The sequence below is a fragment of the Taudactylus pleione genome, unplaced genomic scaffold (assembly GCF_031769625.1).
Source record: "Taudactylus pleione unplaced genomic scaffold, aTauple2 ptg000067l, whole genome shotgun sequence".
NCBI classification, from domain to species: domain Eukaryota; kingdom Metazoa; phylum Chordata; class Amphibia; order Anura; family Myobatrachidae; genus Taudactylus; species Taudactylus pleione.
Window position 1 is genome coordinate 842,407 of NW_028284469.1, and position 20,291 is coordinate 862,697.

Genomic DNA, 20,291 nt, shown 5'->3' on the forward strand with positions numbered 1-20,291 from the left:
AGAACCTCACACCTCCGTTGAAATGTCTAATGGTTAAGATGACATCTGCAGTGTAATTATTATATACCCTGCACAGTGATAGTAACAATAATCACCTTTTCATTTACTTTGCCCTAGTGACTGACATGTGTAGATTTGAAACAATGTTTTCTAAATGAATTGAAGCCTTTTTTTTTAAATACAATGAACCATTGTGTGAGGTGACCTATTCAGGTAATATATAGTGATTCTGCGATGCCAGGAGAGGCGCAGGACAAGTTTACACAACGGAACGGTTCCCATCCTGGCTCTTTCCCACTTTATTGATGTATGATCTGATGTGGTTGGCGTGGGTTCAGAAGGAGAACGCATAAACCAGAGCGAAGGAATGCTGGCACAATGGATTGCCTGAGAAACATTTTATTAGGCTTTCATACCGCCACATTACCGTATATAACCCCGTAATAATCCAGATGTGGAAAACCCCAACTTCAAAGAGGTAGAAAACCAAAACGTCAGAGTTATTCCATGTGTAATATAAATCTACCAGGCTGGGCTGACTGAGATAAACAATATTACTTTTACCATCCACAAGGTGTATTACATTATAGAACATCAGCTAATGCATTGTCAACCTAAAAGACTCCATTAGAAAAAAAGAAAAAAAGAAAATAAACGATAATGAAAAAAAAAAGAAATAAACAATAAACGATAACGGTTAATTTATTAGCATTGAATTTTAGTGCAACTTTGTAAGAAACGATAACTACCAAGGGCTTCGCTAGGGTGCAAATTTGCATACGGAGAACATACAACACACAGCCTGTATTAGCATGTGTCACACATGTCACGCATGCCCACTGTGCTTCGGGAGATCCGAGGAGGGGGAGGAGCAGAGTGTGATTGGCGGCATTACGTAGCAGGGGGTGGGGCCATGCTGACACGATTTACAGCAATGACGGAGGATTGTCTACTCCATAGCGAGAATCCCCCCAATCACACAACTCTAAATCTGTCAGCATATTATACATTTGCGCCACTTGCAGTGTAACATGGCTTTTCACAATTGCAAAATTGCATCTGGATTTACTCCTAAACCTAAACTAAACTCAGATGAAACTCCTTGAATTGTGTAAAGGTAACAGCAGTATACTGGAAACATTTATTTAAAAGAAATAAAAAAACTCATATTGAAAATAAGGTAGGGAATAATGGGCCTGATTCAGGTTGGATCGCAATTCTGCGTTCGCACACAGCCGGTCGATGTTTGCATTCTGCGCATGCATATAAGATGCAGTGCGCATGCGCAAACCTGGCGCAGCAATCGGGAATACAATCGCAGGCAGTACGCAGGCCCATCACTAAGTGACTGACAGGAAGTGCCGTTTGTGGGGGGTGATGGGGGGTGGTCATGCGAATGCAGGCATGTCAGTGAATCCAAGCGCCATTGCAGGGGCATGCATAAATTATTCACAGCGAATCCATACGCAGAGTACTCTCTGCGTGCAGGGAGTTTAGCAACTTCTGCGACAGGTTCATGTCAACCACAAGTGTGCGTGCAGCTCCGATGTTACCCGATTTTGCATACTTGCACATTAGTATGGATATGAGAAGAGGGTAAGGGGCAGCATTAAGTAGTGCTTGGGGTCTACATCTTGTGCTGTGACAGCAGTGCAAATGGATTCATTAGCATATTTTCACAGCGGCTGGGTGCGTGCGAACGTAGCCTTGCGATCCAACCTGAATCAGGCCCAATGCTTAGTAAGGTTCAAAAATAAGGAATAGAATGAAAAACGCGTTTCGCAGAGGTATCTGCTTTATCAGCAATACTGCCGTTATGCTCTTATCGGAAACTGGGAAGTGAATTTTAAATAAATCTTATGTTTTTGATTACATATGTATTCATGTCTATAATAGGAGTAACATCCAACTCTGTACATATATTTATGTTATATACTGTAATATAACCACTAACATTTTGCCCAAGTTTTATTCTGGATGGACATTATTTTATTATGTATAAAGGTATTGAGTAAAGGTGATTTGTGCCATTAATATATTGTGGTTTCCAACAGTGGCTATTATTGACCTTGTATATAGCTGGTTGAATCCCTCTTCCATAGTTTATGTCTTTTGGGGAGTAATTTGGGAAGACCCTATTTTCTCCTTGGCTGCAAACTTAAGAATCACCTTCCATTGGGCACCAAGCCAGTAACCCTCTTTTTTCTGATGGGTAAATGATGAACAGCCAGCATATGGTAAGCAAAGGTCATTCCAAATAGGTGTGGCTCATGCACTAATGGCTGTAAGAAAGAACCACAGCGACTTTGAAAGAATAGTGATCGCTGATGGGGCCTTTGGCAGGAGCTTCAGAGACTAAGATGGCTCAACTGGCTCATGTTTCCTATGCATCGGTGTGTCAGCATGGAACGCTGATGGACAAACTTTATCAGCAAAAGGAAACAGTGGAAGCGCACACTCCAAGATTGTGATCTTTATGCAATAATTAAAAACAGAAGAATGACTGCAGATCGGTTACCTGTTAATGCAAATACACATCAAATCAGACAAGTGCACAGAGCAGGATCTTGTAGCTGGAGGGTAATGCATATAACGCCCGTCACACACAACAATGCATGTTTGCAGCTTCAATGGTGCAAAGAGCAGGTACAATGGACTGTTGAGTACTGGAGTTAGATGACTTGTTGGGATGAATCATCTCTCACCATGTTCTAGACTAGTGTTTCCCAAACGCATTCCTCTGGGGGCACTAACAGTGCATGTTTTCCAGGTCTTCTCACAGAATCACAAGTGAAATAATTAGCTCTGCCTGTGGATCTTTTAAAATGTGTCAGCCAATAATGAATACACCTGTGCACCAACTAGGAAAAATGGAAACCATGCTCTGTTAGTGCTCCCTGAGGAAGGAGATGGGGAAACACTGCTCTAGACAAACAGACGAGTTTGTGTGGCACCAATCTGAAGAACATTACAGCCCCGTGCGCCTGTTTCCAACCCTGATGGCTTCTTGTGGTTCTGCAACACTGTGGGCTGTGTCTTCCTTGTGGGGTTTGGATTCTCTAAATCCCTTATAAAGCACAGTCATTTGTAATAGCTACTCAATACTACCCAATGACCATCTTCACCTGATAGGAGTGCATTTTCTAGGATGACAGTACCCTCACCCAGCCAGCTCATGATGTCATTAAATGGTTTTACCAGCATGATGACACTGTGGTTATCCATCGGTCCATATGTCATGACTTTCTGAGGCACAGGAGATCTGAACCCAGGTGAGCATTTAGGGAATAATCTGGAACAACTCCAGAAAGTATTTCCATTTCCATCCCCATCTGCCAGCCATCACCTGAGTGCCAATCTGTATCCTGCACAATTCCCCCATACACCCAATGCCATGGCATATACTGTACAGACCTTTTTTTTAGGGACCTGGTAAGTTGCTATCACAAATCTTATTGAGTGTTGCATTAAATTGTGTGTATATATATATATATATATATATATATATTATATATACACACAAATCTGATGATTGGCACTCCCACAAATCTAAAGCAGCTGCCTGAGTGCCAGTCCAAGGAAATAGATACACAGGGCAAGGAGGTACTATACAGTGGGCGCTACAGTAAATGGAAGTCAGAGACATATGTATATGCCAATGGTTGGAGTCTTCAATTACCCTTTTTCAAGAAACCTTATATATATTCTGTGTATATAATATATTATTTATATATTATTATAAAATCAGACCCTGATCTAAATTAGGTCATCACACATGTTGGCCCAATAACATGGCAGCTATTGTAAAAGAAAAAACAAATGTCTGTCAGGGAGGATTCTGGGTACTCAGACCCCCCCTACATGTACCACTGCATGCATTTGGCCTTTATTAGACCTAATACAGTTGATCATGTGCGTTATTATTATACATACTGGGGGTGATTCTGAGACATTAGCCAGACGCAGGGAAAACATCGGGTGGACCTCAATGGTTGCCGCTGGGGGACGCAGATAAAGATTGCGTGGGAGATTCATACCATTCTGATAGGCATTACTGGGTGGTAACTGTGGGGGGGGATAACGGGCAGGGGCGAGTCGTGGGGGTGACGGTGTCAGCGACTGCATCTAAAGACGCAGGGCTTGATTCAGTGATGGACCCAATGCAGATATTTGCGCAGATCAAGCGATTGTTCGCCATTGCGCATGAGTGTAAGTCACACTGCGCTCGAGCAGCAGTTGTTTTGTGATTACGCCGATACAGAGGATCCATTCGCAAAGAGAGTGACAGGTAGTCAGCATTTGAGGGAGGTAACGGGGGGTGGTTAGAAAAACGCAGAGGCGTCTGACCGTTTAATTAGCCATTGTGATCTGATACATAACGAGAGCGTTCTTTGCGAGTCATAGGAGCTACAGTGTTTGAGACATGACTGCCCGATCTGCGTCGATGTTACTGATGTTTACGCTGTTGTACGTCCTCAGACAGATATGAGAAGGCAGCAGTGGGCGTCCCTACGCTCGGGTAAGCTTTGGAAGACATTAGCATAGTTTAGCAGCTGCGATTACATTAGCGTCTGTCTCAGAATCAGGCCCATAGTTCCACTATCACCAGCGGCAAAGGTCCCTCAGCCATTCTGCGCCACACCCCTTGTGATAGCTGGCAACACCCCTGAAGCATGGCCCCTCCCACTACATTCCCCCAGTGAACCCTTGTGTGTATATGTTATTATTATCCTTTATTTATATGGCGCCACAAGGGTTCCGCAGCGCCTCACAAAGTACATTAACAAATGAGCAAACTCGTAAAACAGCGACTTACAGTACAAGACAATACAGAATAAGAACATGGTTTATAAACATTGCTGCAGCGATCATAACACTCAAAAAAGCAGCAGGGCGTCAGCTACCAAGTGTTACGAGCCCTTGTAGAGAGTTTTCAGTAGATGATCGTATGAGTGAGGGAAGGAAAAGCACATGAGGGACGAGGGCCCTGCTCGTGAGAGCTTACATTCTATAGGGGGGGGGACAGACAGGGGTGACGCAGATACGGTAGACAGTGAGGAAGAAGCATGTAAGCAGCAGGTTAGGATGAGAGCTGGAAGGATTTGAAGTAGTGAGTCTTGGGAGCCCGTTTGAAGATTTGTAGAGAGGTGGAGAGTCTGAGAGGGAGGGAGAGAGTTCCAGAGGTAGGGAGCAGCACAGGCAGGATCATGGAGGCAGGAGTGGAAGGAAGTGATCAGTAGGCAGGAGAGGTGGGATGCATTTGTAGGAAAGGGAGGGAGATTAGTGTGATGAAGGTGTGGTGAAGTGATAGGGAGAGGAAGGTGGGTGCTGGGTTTAGTGGTTGGGTAGTAGGATCATTGTGGGGGAGAAAAGAATGAGAGAGGAGTAACTGGAGAGGAGAAGGAGGGAAGCAGAGGGGAGGAATACAGACAGAGGATGGGAGAGAAAGTGAGGAAGAAGTGGATGAGACTAGGAGGGAAGCAGAGGGGAGAGAAGTGGAGGAGACTAGGAAGGAAGCAGAGGGGAGAGAAGTGGAGGAGACTAGGAAGGAAGTAGAGGGGAGAGAAGGGGAGGAGACTAGGAGGGAAGCAGAGGGGAGGAATAGAGACAGAGGAGGGGAGAGAAAGGGAGGAAGAAGTGGAGGAGACTAGGAGGGAAGCAGAGGGGAGAAGTGGAGGAGACTAGGAGGGAAGCAGAGGGGAGAGAAGGGGAGGAGACTAGGAGGGAAGCAGAGGGGAGGAATACAGACAGAGGATGGGAGAGAAAGGGAGGAAGAAGTGGAGGAGACTAGGAGGGAAGCAGAGGGGAGAAGTGGAGGAGACTAGGAGGGAAGCAGAGGGGAGAGAAGGGGAGGAGACTAGGAGGGAAGCAGAGGGGAGGAATACAGACAGAGGATGGGAGAGAAAGGGAGGAAGAAGTGGAGGAGACTAGGAGGGAAGCAGAGGGGAGAAGTGGAGGAGACTAGGAAGGAAGCAGAGGGGAGAGAAGTGGAGGAGACTAGAAAGGAAGCAGAGGGGAGAGAAGGGGAGGAGACTAGGAGGGAAGCAGAGGGGAGGAATAGAGACAGAGGAGGGGAGAGAAAGGGAGGAAGAAGTGGAGGAGACTAGGAGGGAAGCAGAGGGGAGAAGTGGAGGAGACTAGGAGGGAAGCAGAGGGGAGAGAAGGGGAGGAGACTAGGAGGGAAGCAGAGGGGAGGAATACAGACAGAGGATGGGAGAGAAAGGGAGGAAGAAGTGGAGGAGACTAGGGGGGAAGGATGGAGGTGGGAACGGGGCAGAATAAATGATTAGGAAGGAACTGAGTAAAGTGCGAATTTGAAGAAAACATGGTCACGGTGTGGATGAGGTAAGAATAGTGTATGTGTGAGAACGGTTTTTCAAAAAAATGCTGGTGAATGCGTATGCTTGATAACAAAAGTTTTTTTTTTTTTTATTGTGGGGAATATACGTGTTTTAAAGGGCTTTGAAAATGAGTACTAAAAAAAAGAAGTTCAAAGTTGTGAGGCTCGGCAAAAGCAATGGTAAATCAGACCGTATATACAAGGTTTAGAGGTTACTTTGCAGTGGTTCAACTAAGAATTTTGTTTTTAGTGAAAAAAGAGGCAGCACAAATAGTAGCAAGTGACATAATGTCTTTGCAATGACCAGACAAGGAGTTCAGTGTTACATGTCCTGGTTATGCCGGCAGCAGGTGTGTTGTGAAGAGGTAGTGAACTCACACTTGATGCCCCATAGGTGTCCATATGCAGTATTGATAGCAGTTTAGTTGTGTTTGATGAAATGTTCTCCTTCTGTTTTCCTTCGGTTTAACGCCGGTCTAACGCTGACATTTTCCCTAAAATCTATTTTACACTTGTGATTCTGCACATAGGAGTCTGCTAACTCCAGCCAAGGCTAACCAGCCTAGTGAATGATATTTAAGTAGAGATGTTGCCAAGTGTGCATCCTAATTAATGACAACCCCCCACTGGCCAGCCAATACAGACCCAGCAATAAAATGGCTTAAACAAACATGTAGCACATAACAAACATTTAGGATTTAAGATCAATCATGCCTACACACAATCTAAAGACTGGAGATAGTACTTATGGCAATTTATATACAATACAATATTATAAGACTGCAGCAGACTTCAGATATTAATTGCTGATTGCTGTCGATTCCCTGTGGAGACAGAGATGTGTGTATGTGTGTGTGTAACTATGTGTTCATACTGTATAAGTGTATTTGTGTATGTGTGTATATGTGTATGTGTGTGTATGTGTGTGTGTGTGTATGTGAGTGTATAGGTAGATGTATGTGTGTGTGTGTATGTGAGTGTATAGGTAGATGTGTGTGCGTGTGTGTGTGTGTATGTATGTATGTATGTGAGTGTATAGGTAGGTGTATGTGTGTATGTGAGTGTATAGGTAGGTGTATGTGTGTGTGTATGTGAGTGTATAGGTAGGTGTATGTGTGCGTGTGTATGTGTGTATGTGAGTGCATAGGTAGGTGTGTGTGTATGTGTGTATTTGAGTGTATAGGTAGGTGTATGTGTGTGTGTGTTTGTGTATGTGTGTATGTGAGTGTATAGGTAGGTGTATGTGTGTGTGTGTATGTGTGTATAGGTAGGTGTGTGTGTGTGTATGTGTATGTGTGTATGTGTGTGTGTGTGTAGCATGTCTCAGTGTGCTATTGAATGCAGCATTCACAAATCTGTTACATTTGCCTAATATGGCTAACACGTGCAATTGAAGGGTTAATATATCGTGCTAAGTTATTATAAATCTCCAGTACCCATGTCCTGACATGAAGGAAGGTAACATGTAGACAACAGAAGAACCATTTAATGGCTTTTTTCATGTCACAAAGTGAGAGCCCCCAATGCCCGATGCACAAAGTCAGATTATTACCTCTGCAAAATCGTCCATTGTAACGTGCAGTAATAAAAAAGTGATATTTCTAATTTATTCCCTGGCCCCTTACTGAATAAAATCTGTTTTTGCTACACGATGATGGGTATATGTTCGGCATCCCATCGGTCTAGATGCCGACGCTCCTATTACCGATGCCAAATTTCAGATGCCAGTCAGAAGCCCGGCACCCACATCCCGACCGCCCGGGTACCAAAGGTAAGTATCGGGTGGAGTTAGGGGGAGTTAGGTTTCAGGTTACGGTTAGGCACTAGGGGGAGGTTAGGGTTAGGCGCTAGGAGGGGAGGTTACGGTTAGGCACTAGGGGGGAGGGTTAGGGTTAGGCGCTAGGAGGGGAGGTTACGGTTAGGCACTAGGGGGGAGGGTTAGGCGCTAGGAGGGGAGGTTAGGGTTAGGCACTAGGGAGGAGGGTTAGGGTTAGGCACTAGGAGGGGAGGTTACGGTTAGGCACTAGGGGGGAGGGTTAGGGTTAGGCGCTAGGAGGGGAGGTTAGGGTTAGGCACTAGGGGGGAGGGTTAGGGTTAGGCACTAGGGGGGAGGTTAGGGTTAGGTACTAGAAGGGAGAGGTTAGGGTTAGGTACTGGGGGCGAGGTTATGGTTAGGCACTAGGGGGGAGGTTAGGGTTGGGCACTAGGGGGGGAGGTTAGGGTTAGGTACTAGGGGGGGAGGTTAGGGTTAGGTACTAGAAGGGGGAGGTTAGGGTTAGGCACTAAGGGGGGAGGTTAGGGTTAGGCACTAGGGGGGGAGGTTGGGGTTAGGCACCAAAGAGGGAGGGTTAGGGTTAGGCACTAGGGGGGAGGTTAGGGTTAGGCACTAGGGGGGAAGTTATGGTTAGACACTAGGGGGGAGGATAGGATTAGGTACTAGGGGGGGAGGTTAGGGTTAGACACTAGGGGGGAAGGTTAGGGTTAGGCACTAGAGGGGAGGTTAGGGTTAGACACTAGGGGGGAGGTTAGGGTTAGGTACTAGAAGGGGGAGGTTAGGGTTAGACACTAGGAAGGGAGGTTAGGGTTAGGCACTAGGTGGGGAGATTAGGGTTAGGCAATAGGGGGAGGTTAGGGTTAGGCACTAGGGGGGGAGGTTAGGGTTTGGCACTAGGGGGGAGGTTAGGGTTAGGCACTAGGTGTGGAGGTTAGGATTAGGCACTAGGGGGGAGGTTAGGGTTTGGCACTAGGGGGGAGGTTAGGGTTAGGTACTAGGGCGGAGGTTAGGATTAGGCACTAGGGGGAGGTTAGGCACTAGGGGGGAGGTTAGGGTTAGACACTAAGGGGGGAGGTTAGGGTTAGACACTAGGGGGGTAGGTTAGGGTTATGCACTAGGGGGGGAGGTTAGGGTTAGGCACTAGGGGGGAGGTTAGGGTTAGACACTAGGGGGGAGGTTAGGGTTTGGCACTAGGGGGGAGGTTAGGGTTAGGTACTAGAAGGGGGAGGTTAGGGTTAGGCACTAGGGGGAGGTTAGGGTTAGGCACTAGGGGGGGAGGTTAGGGTTAGGTACTAGGGGGGGAGGTTAGAGTTAGGTACTAGAAGGGGGAGGTTAGGGTTAGGCACTAGGGGGGAGGTTAGGGTTAGGCACCAAAGAGGTAAGGTTAGGGTTAGGCACTAGGGGGGAGGGGTTAGGGTTTGGCACTAGGGGGAGGTTAGGGTTAGGCACTAGGGTGGAGGTTAGGGTTAGGCACTAGGGGGGAGGATAGGGTTAGGCACTGGGGGGGAGGTCATGGTTAGGCACCCCCAGGGGAGGTGAGGGTTAGGCACTAGGGGGAGGGGTTAGGGTTTGGTACTAGGGGGAGGTTAGGGTTAGGCACTAGGGGGGGAGTTATGGTTAGGCACTAGGGGGAGGTTAGGATTAGGCACTAGGGGGAGGTTAGACACTAGGGGGGAGGTTAGGGTTAGACACTTGGGGGGGAGGTTAGTGTTAGGCATTAGGAAGTGAGGTTAGGGTTAGGCTCTAGGGGGGAGGTTAGGGTTAGACACTAGGGGGGGAGGTTAGGGTTAGACACTAGGGAGGGAGGTTAGGGTTAGGCACTAGGGGGGAGGTTAGGGTTAGACACTAGGGGGGAGGTTAGGGTTAGACACTACGGGGGGAGGTTAGGGTTAGACACTAGGGAGGTAGGTCAGGGGTCAGAGTTAGGCACCCCCAGTGGGAGGTTAGGGTTAGGCACTAGGGGGGAGGGGTTAGGGTTTGGCACTAGGGGGAGGTTATGGTTAGGCACTAGGGGGGGTTATAGTTAGGCACTAGAGGGGAAGTTATGGTTAGGCACTAGGGGGGAGGTTAGGGTTAGACACTAGGGTGGGGAGGTTAGGGTTAGACTCTAGGGAGGGAGGTTAGGGTTAGGCACTATGGGGGAGGTTAGGGTTAGACACTAGAGGGGGAGGTTAGGGTTAGGTACTAGAAGGAGGAGGTTAGGGTTAGACACTAGGAAGGGAGGTTAGGGTTAGGCACTAGGGGGGAGGTTAGGGTTAGGCACTAGGGGGGAGGGTTAGGGTTTGGCACTAGGGGGAGGTTAGGGTTAGGCACTAGGGGGGAGGTTAGGGTTAGGCACTAGGGGGGAGGTTAGGGATAGGCACTAGGGGGGGAGGTTAGGGTTAGGCACTAGGGGGGGAGGTCAGGGTTAGGCACCCCCAGTGGGAGGTTAGAGTTAGGCACTAGGGGGGAGGGGTTAGGGTTAGGCACTAGGGGGAGGTTAGGGTTAGGCACTAGGGGGAAATTATGGTTAGGCACTAGGGGGGAGGTTGGGATTAGGCACTAGGGGGAGGTTAGGGTTAGGCACTAGGGGGGAGGTTAGGGTTAGGCACCAAAGAGGGAGGGTTAGGGTTAGTGTAGGGAGAGGGGGAGGGTTAGCATACCGACCAACAAGTGTCGCTATGCTAGCCCTTTCGTGATGCCGGTGTCGGGATTCTAAAAGCCGTTCGGGTCGCTGCCGCATCCTCGGTAGCAGCGGATCTGAGAAATTTTGCAAGTGCCACAGGAGCTGTCTCTGCCGGCTTCTCAGATCTGCTGCCTGCACCCGGAGACGGGGAAACATCGGCAACATCGCGGCGCCTGTCTGACATCTGAGCACCTCTAAGGTTGCTCAAAATGTCCATTAACAAGTGTAAGCTGCCGAGGATGCAGTCAATGGCTTCACCACCCCCCTAACACAGAGGATTGAAAAGGGACATATTGGGCACTTACCATTCTGGAACTACAAACTGCACATATATGCTTTACATGTGTATGTTAGCCCATCCATGTACAGTACCATGTAATTCACAGGTAGATTGAAAGCTTGCCACCCGTGTGTGAGGGTCCTAAGTGATATTTTAAATCAAGTCAGATATTATTGGGCCTCTCTTTTCTATCCCGACGCGTAATTCTGTGTCTTATGCATGAACCTAAACAGACTTGTGTAGGGGGGGAGGGGGGGGCACTCCGGTGGGAACAGGACATTTCATTTTGATTTAACACTAACACAAACATTGTTAAAGGACATAAATGATGGAACATGGAAGTGGTTTCTTAGCTAATCTTTCAGGCATTCGGTTTCAGTAAACATTGCCAAAATTTCAAGTCCAAAGTCAGTGCTTCAAATTGCAACAAATGTCTAGAGCCAGACTTATCTCATGTTTTCCATTGTCAGGCTGACACGAAACAGACACGGCGTCGGATGGTGCCAGGAGGCACGAGGCTGGAGCCAATGCGTTCGTCTGACAAAAGATTGCTAAGTACCAGATATTCCTAAATTATAGAATGTGTGTGCGCCATCTACAAATGGGGTCGTAGGACACTCTCTCATCCCTAGAAGAAGAGTCACCAACTATTCCAACAAAACAAAATTAATTCCGCTCATTTCTATGACAAAGGCTAAATTTATCATCACTTGGGGGATTTAGATTTTATTACTTGCAGAGCAGCAAAGGAAATTCTTACCAGATGTGGTGCCGGCTCCAGATTTTTATAGCAATCTTGTTTGATGGTTATCATGTTCCTCAGCTATGCAATTGCTGCAATTTACCTGATGCCCCTAAAAGGCCTGTTACCTCCACCTGCTGGTGCCAATTTTGTATTAAGGCAGCAGGGCTCTTAAAGGTATTATTGGGCAGGAGATTTAAAGCTTGTCTTGCAGCCTAGTGGTGCCAGGGTGGCAAGTGGCTGAGATCTACCAGCCTTTGTCCAGGCTACCTATGAGCAATAAACGCCATTCTGTGTACAATATCAGCCATGGCATCTATTACCGTACCTGCAGCATTGCTGTGACCTACAGATAATAGCTAAACCTCTATTCTGTGCCCTCCCCTCACTGTCCTGTGTTGTACCCAGGGCCCTGAGACAATTTTCTTCCTGCCACCCTGCAGTCCTGACCTTAAGAAAGCCTTCAAGGGAAACCAGTCACAAGTCATCAACAAAGAGGTGCTGCAGCAGCTATAGACAGCACAGAGAAGTGGTTCTACATGATGGTGAATGGTGATGGTAGTGACTACTCTTCTACAACTGGTACGATTTATCCCATGCAGCCAGGGCTGTACAGTGCCCGCATGATGGGGGAGGCGTGGCCAGATCATGGGGGCGGGCCCCATCTGCACAGCTCACCTCAGTGAATCAGTACCCATCCCCCTACACCTTGGCGCCCCATGCAAGCAGCTGTTAAGTGTCTGGTGGCCAAGTAACATCAGCGGGAGTGGTCAGTAAGGCAGATTATTGAGGGTAAAAGGAACGCCAAGGCTGCGCTGTATAGTTACATGTTCATGTTAATAAGCAAGCCCATCCAGCCTCAGAATCAGCATGCAATCATATATCACTGCTCTGTAATATTATGCAGCCATAATAACTCATGACCGGGTTTTCATAGCTTTAAACACACTGTGCCATATGGGCCAAATGGAGGATGATCTGGTAACTACAGTATAATGGCCAGTCAGGGCATGTTGAGGAGGAAGAGCACCCCCGTTATATGGTGTAAAGTGTATCATATACCCCTTTCACAAATAAACCCTGGCTTTAACCCAGCTAGGATCCAGGACACTGATCCCATGTTGAAGTCAGGGTTTTCTATACTTATCCCTGTTCACACATGGATGATGACCTGGGATATTCCCGGGTCATCACCCTGGACACCGGACCCTGGTCTTCTGGTAGCCACAGTTTGCTTGTAGATGATGTCATCTCCAAGCGCCACTGAGCCGGCCAATCAGAGCTTTTTAGTCACTGCAACCCGGGTTATGCCATTCAGACTAAAAAGTCGACCCGAGTCGGACTGGGTAATATTCCTGCTACCAAGTAGGGTCGCGGACTTGTGACTCCGACCTGGGTTGACCCCTTTCACACACAGAGGTAGATGTACTAAGCTCTGGAAAGTGATAAAGTGGAGAAAGATAAATGATCCACTCAGCTTCTGTCATGTCACAGGTTGTGCTTGAAAAATGACAGTTGGGAGCTGATTGGTTGGTACTTTATCACTCTTCAATTTATCACTTTCCATAGCTTAGTACATCTGGCCCATAGTCTAGACCCAGGTCGGTGCGCGTACACCGGCAAAACCTGCGTATTTAGGCTGTGTGTGATAGGGGTAATAATACACTATCATAGTTATGACCTATTTTTACTTTCCAGAGGCAGTCACAGTTAGTAACATCTGCTGTCGTCATATACATTATATATATAAAATAGTAACAAAGATCAGTATATTTAATCCAATATAGTAATTAGAAGATGATCAAGTCCAGCAGATAGGTATAGTGTTCTATGTACCTATGAAGTACAATATACAACATAATTAGCTAAACAGCAAAGTGCACTTGGTAATTACTTTTAAATGTCTGTAAATAAACTGTGTATATCAGTACTGTGAGAGAACAATATGCTTTGCCTGTGCATTATCATTTGCGATGCTATTATAAATGATCTTTGATGTAATCTGAAATCTTATGTATCAAACTGGTTGATCAAACTTCCAACACCAGTCCGTCCTGTTTTTGTTCTTTTCCCCAAAAATATATTGTTATTACTACCTCTAATTGGTACTATTATTTTTGAAGGTAGGGTTTCGACTATAGCAACATACAGTATACTGTATGTGTCTGCATTTATCGTGTATGTGTGAGTCATGTAACTGTGGAAAAACGATATGGTCAATGCTTGACTGTTCCTTTAACAGTAAACTACATATAATGAAATAAAATATTTTTAACATGAAAAAGCGTACGTTCTGTACATGCATATTTTATAATAACTCTATTTACAAGCAAACAATATTAAACATTATTGAAAAGTATTAATCGAAAAGTTTGTGTTTATAGTATACTTATTTTTGTTATGACACATTAGTAAGACTGCTACAATCCAAGAACATGTATATACAGTACTGTTATATTTGTTTAGGTTAGACAAAATCCTGGAATAATCCGACTAGGTGTGGCTGGTTCCTTACAAAAAGTACTCAGGGTAACCACTAGATGGCAGCATTGCTCTGCCTCAGCTGCTTCATCTTTTTTTTATGTAAAGCAACTTTACTCCAAAAATGTCACTGGACTCTGATGCTTAAAATCTGGAAAACAAATTATCAGACAATCGCTATCCATAGCTTGTCTTGTAACACAAAGGGCCATAAAATCAGTTCTACAGAACATATGTTTTACATTATCATCATTTGCTGTAAAGGGTCCAAATCGCTGAGCCCAAAGGAAAAAAGAAGAAGTAAAATTCATTACCAAGCTCTTTTCTATACTAACATGTCGTACATTAATACTCATGAGATCATGCAGTGGACTTTGCCAGTTTTGTGCAGACTACAGAGAGCATGCCTTACACAGTCCATTCCAGCTGTTGCAACATAGGATGACTATTCAGAGCCTACAGCTACATATGACTGCATGGAAAACTGTTCCTGTTAGTCATTACACATTAATCCTGCATGCTGATTTAACACAAAGGACCAGTCGCAATGTGTTGGTAACTTACAGAACTGAATTTACTAAAAATGGACATGCACCAAAAACACACTGCAGAGGTCCGACACTTTCTCCAAATCCAGATTATCAACACCGAACAAGTCTACAGTTACTGTTATGTTGTAGTATGTGAACGTATCATTCACACTTTCTATGTTGATGCAGATATCATCTATAAACTGTTAAATATTTCACTGCAATCTAATTGTAAAATATTTCATTTGATTTTATGATTAAATACACAGGAACCTTATGCAGCCTTCTTGGATCAAAACATTGATATTGTACTATATTGGACTTTACCTAACATAGCAAACCAGCGTCAAAATTACTTTTTGCCTGTAGGGGGCACTGTTAGTTGGCCAACAGCTGTAGAAATTGTGTTAACATCTTTGATACTTTCATACAACCTTTAATAATACTATTTCCTTCAGATTAACTTCTTAGATATCCAAACTAGCTAAGAATAAACCACATCATTCATAACTAGTTACATTTGTTAACAACATCAGAGCGAGCATCAATATTTAGTCCTAAATCTGTAATACGGTTGTGTTATATTGATATCTGCTACAATAATCATACAGAAATCATTAGACAACGCGGTCACTGTTAATACTACCTATGTTTTATAAACGCCTGGTACCGTAATGTGCCCACAGAATAATAGGCAAGTAAAATAAGAGATAAAGGTATAAAACAATGTAAATATTAGCTAGATAACATAAAAGAGATAAAAAAAACTAAAATTCTTAATAACCCCATGTCAGCTTTGAGCAAATATTAAACAAAAATTACTCTTAATAAAGTGTAAAAAACCAAACTTATATCACAAACTACCAAGATATTATTACCATTGTAATTGTGTTTATTCTGATATGCTCTGATATGCTTAGTACATACAGTATTTTTGCATTTCCCCAAAGCACAAGTACAACACCCAAATGGGGCACAAACTGATTTAGGGAAGATGGGAAGAGACAATGCATTACAATATATTAGGATTTATCTCCCCCTCACACCTCCCTTCTGCATGTCTGGATTTGTAAATCGAAATTGCCTGAAATCTGCTATAAAATAAATAATGAGAAACATCTTCCAAAATGTATCATCCCAGCATCAGGATTAGGACTGTTCTGTAACTGTACTATGGACATCTATCTGCACACTGTTACACTTTGCTCCAAGTAATTAGCCAGTGTCGCCCTGCATTGTATTCAATATAGGGAGCTCAGATGACATTGCAGGTAGAGATACTGTACAATGATTACTGCAGACTGTTACATTACAGAGCAAAACTTTCACAAGTTTAGAGTGCTGGTTTGCAAACAATAGCAACAATTAGTGTATAAACGTTATATATATACATAAATATATATATATATATATATATATATATATAACTATATATATAGTGGTTTGTTAGTATTTTCTGCAGTGTGACCTGTTGCATTCAAGAAAACAGTGCAAATGTTTAAACAACCAGTAAGCATGTAACATTTTTTCTCTCTCATCTATGATTTTATCCTTTGTGCAGTTCCCTGCATGTCACTGAGCATTAATGACCGGTTAAGGTGAGGGAAGCGTATAAAAGTGCGACAATTACTCACCGTCCTGTTGTTGTGCCAATATAAGGGGAGTGTAAGTCACTGCAAGGATGCAGAGCAAGGAGGATATTTGCACAAAGCTCATCATGTCTAAATATTAGACACGAGACTCTAAGTGCAGACTAGGGGGAGAAAAGTACAAAAAAAAAGTATTTTCAAATTAGCACCATGAATTGTTCCCTTGCCCCTGCAATAGATGGGCCCTTGCACAGAACCCAGCCACTCACATTCCCTTGCACTGTTCTTAAATAGGGAATTCTTTGGCATGCATTAAATTCCAGCCCCCTTTCTGAAACTTGGGAGGTGTTTGCCATCATTAAACCCCTTCAGTGCTGAATGATGCCTTATAGGACATCCCCTGCAACGTGCTGCAGATTGGAGTGTGAAGAGAGTTAAAGCTGTAGGACCCATGTTTGACCTCACAGAACAGGAAAATACTTTAAGGAGCACATCTGGAGAAATACTCTTTATGTGCTCTGCAAATTTGCCATTACCTTCTAAATATAGAGGCAACAGATGTTATCACATGTATTACTACACCATAAGCACCAAAAGTGTCCCAGTAATCAGATCATCATTTCTAACAGAGGTACAGTACATACTAAGTGTCCTCGGTAATGCTACGCGCCATGTCTAATTCATAAATGGTCTTTTTATAAAATGTTATAATACATAGAAAGGTCCTATTTACTAAGGTAAAATATAAAAAAATGATCATGTTCTGAGCTAAATATACACAGTATCAATTAAACATGTGGTGACTGTACAGTATTCACAAACCATTGCAGATAAAGTTTTTTTTTTTGTAAATGCTGACCCCCCCCAAAATATTAGATCCAAGACGTGGGACAGGGGACGTGGATTCATCACAATGGGGTGTGACTTGGGCCCTCATTCAGACCCGTACGCTCTGAGCAGAGCGCACGCTCTGAATGAGGGCCGTCCTCCATAACTATGGAGCGTCCTCCTGGACGCTCGTATAGCTGTGGGTCACCACCCACAGCCTATACGAGCGTGCAGTTTGATGGCCACGATGGTCTTGACCATCGCGACCATCGAAACTGCGAGCCGGAGCCTGCGGTTGAGGTTTTCAACCGCAAGGCCCGGAGTGATTTTGGCTCTATCAGAGCCAAAATCACTCCCACTGACATCACTAGTGATGTCAGTGGGCCGGCTTCTGACGGTAGGCGTTCCTTTGGGAACGCCCCCGTCAGGGATGCACGCCCCCGGCACGCCCACCAAAGGGGGCGTGCTGTCAATCAACATCGACAGCACGCCCCCTTTGATCAGACACAACGAGCGAAGGAAAGTCCTTCGCTCGTCGCGTCTGGCGCATGCGCATGACGGAGCTCCCGCCGTCGTGCGCATGCGCAGTGCACAACATCGACCCACTTGCGAGCAGACAGCCGCTCGCGAGTGGGTCTGAATCAGGCCCTTGTGGTCTTTTCCAGTGCCAGGCTGCCATGTATTTCCCTCCAGACACCCGCCCCTATTTTTGAAAAAGCATTTCAAGATAGTGAAAGCAACACCTATGCGCGCGGCGATGAAGAGGTGGAATACTACTCCCTGAAATGTGTCATAGAATTGACTTAAAGATGTGTCCACATTCGTCTTTGATGCAGTCGCGCCAAACAGCGGCTATTATCAGTGCGCCTGGTCACGTGAGACTCTGCTAGTGCTGGGCGTCGTTTTTGCATCTTTTTGCCAAAAATGCATCTAAGTCCGGATTTGCGTTAAGTTACCGCCGATGACGTCATTATGGCCTGTTTTAGTTTTACCCTGTATTCAATTTGAAAGACTTTCCGCCTAGGTGTTAAGTCAATGCAATGTAATAGGCGGTAAAGTATCGCCTATGAATGGCAGGCATTAAAAAGTGCAGAATTGGGGTTTTGGGTTACAACATTTCGGGAATCCCTGTGCAGCCGTCAGACAATCCCCCAAAGGTAATCTGTGTCAAAAACAAAAATAAATAAAGAAATTAAGGACACCCCAAAAATTGACTTTGAAAAAGGGGGCAGAAAAAAAAAAAAGTTGGGGTACAAACTTAAAAAATAGCGAACTTGACTCTGGGGGGATCCCCAAGTATGCCCCAAGTGTTTTTTTGATTGCAGGTGTTTGTGGCAGGTGGGTTTTGTCACGATTTTTTCAACTTCACTTTAGCAACTTTTAAATATGCTGACCCCCATTTTCAAGTACCCCAAATTTGCTGGGAGAAGTTATTTTCTGGAAAAAATACTCCTAAATACTATTCTACATCTGGTATAGAAATTGAGCCCATTTAAAAACACCAAATACCTTCAGCAAGCCAAATCGGGGGGTACCATAGTGAACCCCCATGTCAGAGCATCATTTGGGAGGTGACAGGCTGATTTCCCAAAAAAATGACAGTACTTTCCGCTTGTTACAGTATCGCCGGGTGCCGTTTATGCGTACTTTGAAATTGAATGCGGGGTAAAGCGTGCACGTGCGCGATACTTTAACGCCTACAAAACAGGCAAAGTCGGCTTTAAGTCCGGGCCGCGTTAAGTTAACGCGGCTCGGCTCAAATTGAATACGGGCATAAGTCGCAATGTGATGTGACGAGGACACACCAGGAGACTGTGTTGATTAATTTGATACACTTATATATCTGTGTGTTACCGAGTCTCTCAATCAGCGTGCAAAGTGCTACGATGCAGCAGCCGCAGTTCTTTTCCACACTAAGTTCTGTTTACAGGCTCAGGTGCACACAGATATACAGGTGTCCCATATTACATTAATCAGCGCAGTCTCCTGGTGCTTCCTAGATGCCCGGCGCTAGTAGAGGTGCACTGGACATGGCGGCTTACTCACACGAGGCATATCACGCCAGTGGCGTAAATATAAACTTTGCTCCCCCCTGCCAAAAATGTTTCTGTCGCCCCCCCCCACAGCATTTTGGTAAAATAATTACAGGGCCATTTAGATGCAATTTGGAACCCAGTGCAACAGTTAAAAATATGCTCCCACCCCCCCTAGACAGTATGTTTCCTCCTTGTAGTAATGCCCCTTACACATTATGCCACACACCGTAATGCCCCTTACACATTATCCACACACCATAATGCCCATTTCACATTATGCCACACACCATAATGCCCCTTACACATTATGCCACACACCATAATGCACGTTGCACATTATGCCAGACACTGTAATGCCCCTTACACATTATCCACACACCGTAATGCCCCTTACACATTATCCACACACCATAATGCACGTTGCACATTATGCCACACACTGTAATGCCCCTTACACATTATCCACACACCGTAATGCCCCTTACACATTATCCACACACCATAATGCACGTTGCACATTATGCCACACACTGTAATGCCCCTTACACATTATCCACACACCATAATGCACATTATCCACACACCATAATGCCCGTTACACATTATGCCACACACTGTAATGCCTATTACCAAAGTGCCACTTACATTTTTGCCCACTGACACCATTTTATGCACCACAGTAAGAATTCTAATTACTTTTAAATTACCTGCTCGTCAGGGGTCTCATGCTCGTTGTCAGGGGTTTTATGCTCATTACCAGGAGTTTCATGCTAGATGCATGGGGTCTCTGGGTTTCATACTTGTTGCCAGGGGTTTCATGCTTGTTGTCAGTTGATCCATACCCATTGCCAGGGGCTCCATGCTCATTGCCAGGTATATAATATATATATATATATATTTGGGAGTGTAAGTAAATGGTGGCACCGGTGCTACTTTGAATTCACAGAGCATCCCTTCTAGTCACAGGGTATCCCATCTAGTCACAGGGTATCCCATCTAGTCACAGGGCATCCCTTCTAGTCACAG

The 20,291-nt window shown here is 45.0% G+C and overlaps 1 protein-coding gene across 2 annotated transcripts in view; it reads right to left on the reverse strand.

Annotated features, from left to right (window-relative positions):
- The window catches only part of COL3A1 (collagen type III alpha 1 chain), a 116,464-nt gene extending 99,797 nt beyond the window's left edge, over positions 1–16,667 (reverse strand). For both annotated transcript variants that reach the window (XM_088466946.1, XM_088466945.1), the window contains exon 1: positions 16,447–16,667. In XM_088466946.1, the coding sequence (XP_088323072.1) occupies positions 16,447–16,531 (85 nt within the window). In that variant the 5' untranslated portion in view covers positions 16,532–16,667. The remainder of the gene's footprint in view (positions 1–16,446) is intronic.
- Positions 16,668–20,291: the final 3,624 nt, after the last annotated feature.